Below are 1,565 nucleotides of genomic sequence, written 5' to 3'. Positions count from 1 at the left end.
CCACTGATGTAACTGGACAGCATTGTTCCCTCACCCGCCCGCCTGCCTCACAAGCCCCAGCTCCATGGGAACCAGGCCAGCCAATCAGAGTGCTCGGTCTTGAAAGGGAGCCTTATAAATTGAGCCTCCTGTCCCCAGACAAGCACAGTCAACATCTAGAGGCCTCCCCGGCCCTCCTTCTGGATAAACCAGTTCAGCTGCCCCCAACTTTCCTCCAGGGCACAGAAGGGGACTCTGGCTCCTGGAACGCTCAGGGCCAAGGCGCAAGCTTGCAGCTACCTGTAGAGCCCCAGCCCCCCGGGTGTCCCCGTCATGACGCAGCAGCCACGCAGGAGCCCCTGAGAGCTTCCGGCAGTGACCCGGGAAATGCCTGGGGCAGCGAGAGCACCCTGACGAGCATGCCACCCTGCAGCCTGGACCAGAGCAGCGACACCAGCCATCGGAGCAGCGGGTACGCAGGGGATGAGGAGAACAGCGAGGTCAGCCTGGTGGGCAGCAGTCGCATCGTCAGGTTGAACAGAAGACTCAACCCCCGGGCGGGCGGCACCCACACCAGCCAACTGAAGAGCCTGCCGGCCAGCCCGGCGGACCACGCCCCGCAGACTGGAGGGGAAAAGTGAGAGCAGCCTGCCCGGCAGCACCGCCCACAGCAGGGCCAGCAGCCTGACCAGCCTCCGCTTCATCAGCCCGGGCAGCAGCTTCCTCACCTACCAGGTGAGCAGCGGGCTGGTCAGCTCCATGGGCAGCCTTCCCTCCAGCCAGGCCAACAGCTGCCAGAGCATCAGGGTGGACGGCAATGTGCAAGGCGGGCTGCAGGCCAACACCAGTCTCCAGGAAGACAAGGCTGGGGACAACGTGAAGGCCAGCGAACAGGTCACCGGGGAGGAGCAGCCCGCCCAGAGGCACGTGCCTTTGTGAGTCAGTCCTTGAAAAATGCAGACTGAAGACCCTGTGAACCGAGACTTCGCCCACAGTGGTTCTGGAGAAACACACAGGAAAAGCCTTTAAAGGGACCCTGGCCGTCAAAACCATCAACAAAAACCGCTCCGTCGACAGCAGCCGCCGTCAGCACGAGGCTGTGTACAGCAGCAAGTGCTGGTGACGAGGGCCACCTGCACCGAGGTGCCATCCCTAGGGAGCCACCGCGGGGAAGAACGGCTGTGTCACTGCCCATCAGTGCTGGGTCCACCCGTGTCAAAACCGCCAGTGGCAAGAACATCAGTGACGAGCCACCCAACAGGATCCGCCCAGGGCAAAACTGCCTGTGCTGAGGGGCATCGTGATGGGGCCCCCTGGGCCAAGGCCCATCAGTGGGGACACGTGTTATCAGTGGCCCCTGCCAACCCTATCAAGAACCGTCTGAAGTCAGAGCCCTGCACAGTGACACCACTCTAAGTGATGGCACCACCCACAGCCAGCCCCGGGCATGCTGAGCCGGACGCCACGCCAACCACGGGGACCGTCCACGAGGAGGGGAGCCCGGCCCTGGGGCTCAGGCCCTGCCACGCCCTGTAACCCTCACTGTCCACGGGAGCCAGCCACAGCCGCGAAGGACACGTGTGACA

General features: G+C 63.6%; 1 protein-coding gene across 1 annotated transcript in view; it reads left to right on the top strand.

Annotated features, from left to right (window-relative positions):
• The window catches only part of CUNH16orf82 (chromosome unknown C16orf82 homolog), a 3,381-nt gene extending 2,275 nt beyond the window's left edge, over positions 1-1,106 (top strand). Inside the window, exon 2 of the mRNA XM_039840167.1 lies at positions 139-1,106. Coding sequence (XP_039696101.1) covers positions 139-620 — 482 coding nt within the window. The 3' untranslated portion in view covers positions 621-1,106. The remainder of the gene's footprint in view (positions 1-138) is intronic.
• Positions 1,107-1,565: the final 459 nt, after the last annotated feature.

Source organism: Pteropus medius, unplaced genomic scaffold (genome assembly GCF_902729225.1).
Source record: "Pteropus medius unplaced genomic scaffold, Ma_sr-lr_union100, whole genome shotgun sequence".
NCBI classification, from domain to species: Eukaryota; Metazoa; Chordata; class Mammalia; order Chiroptera; family Pteropodidae; genus Pteropus; species Pteropus medius.
The sequence above is the reverse complement of the archived record's forward strand: the minus strand, read 5'-3'. Positions and strand labels throughout refer to the sequence as shown.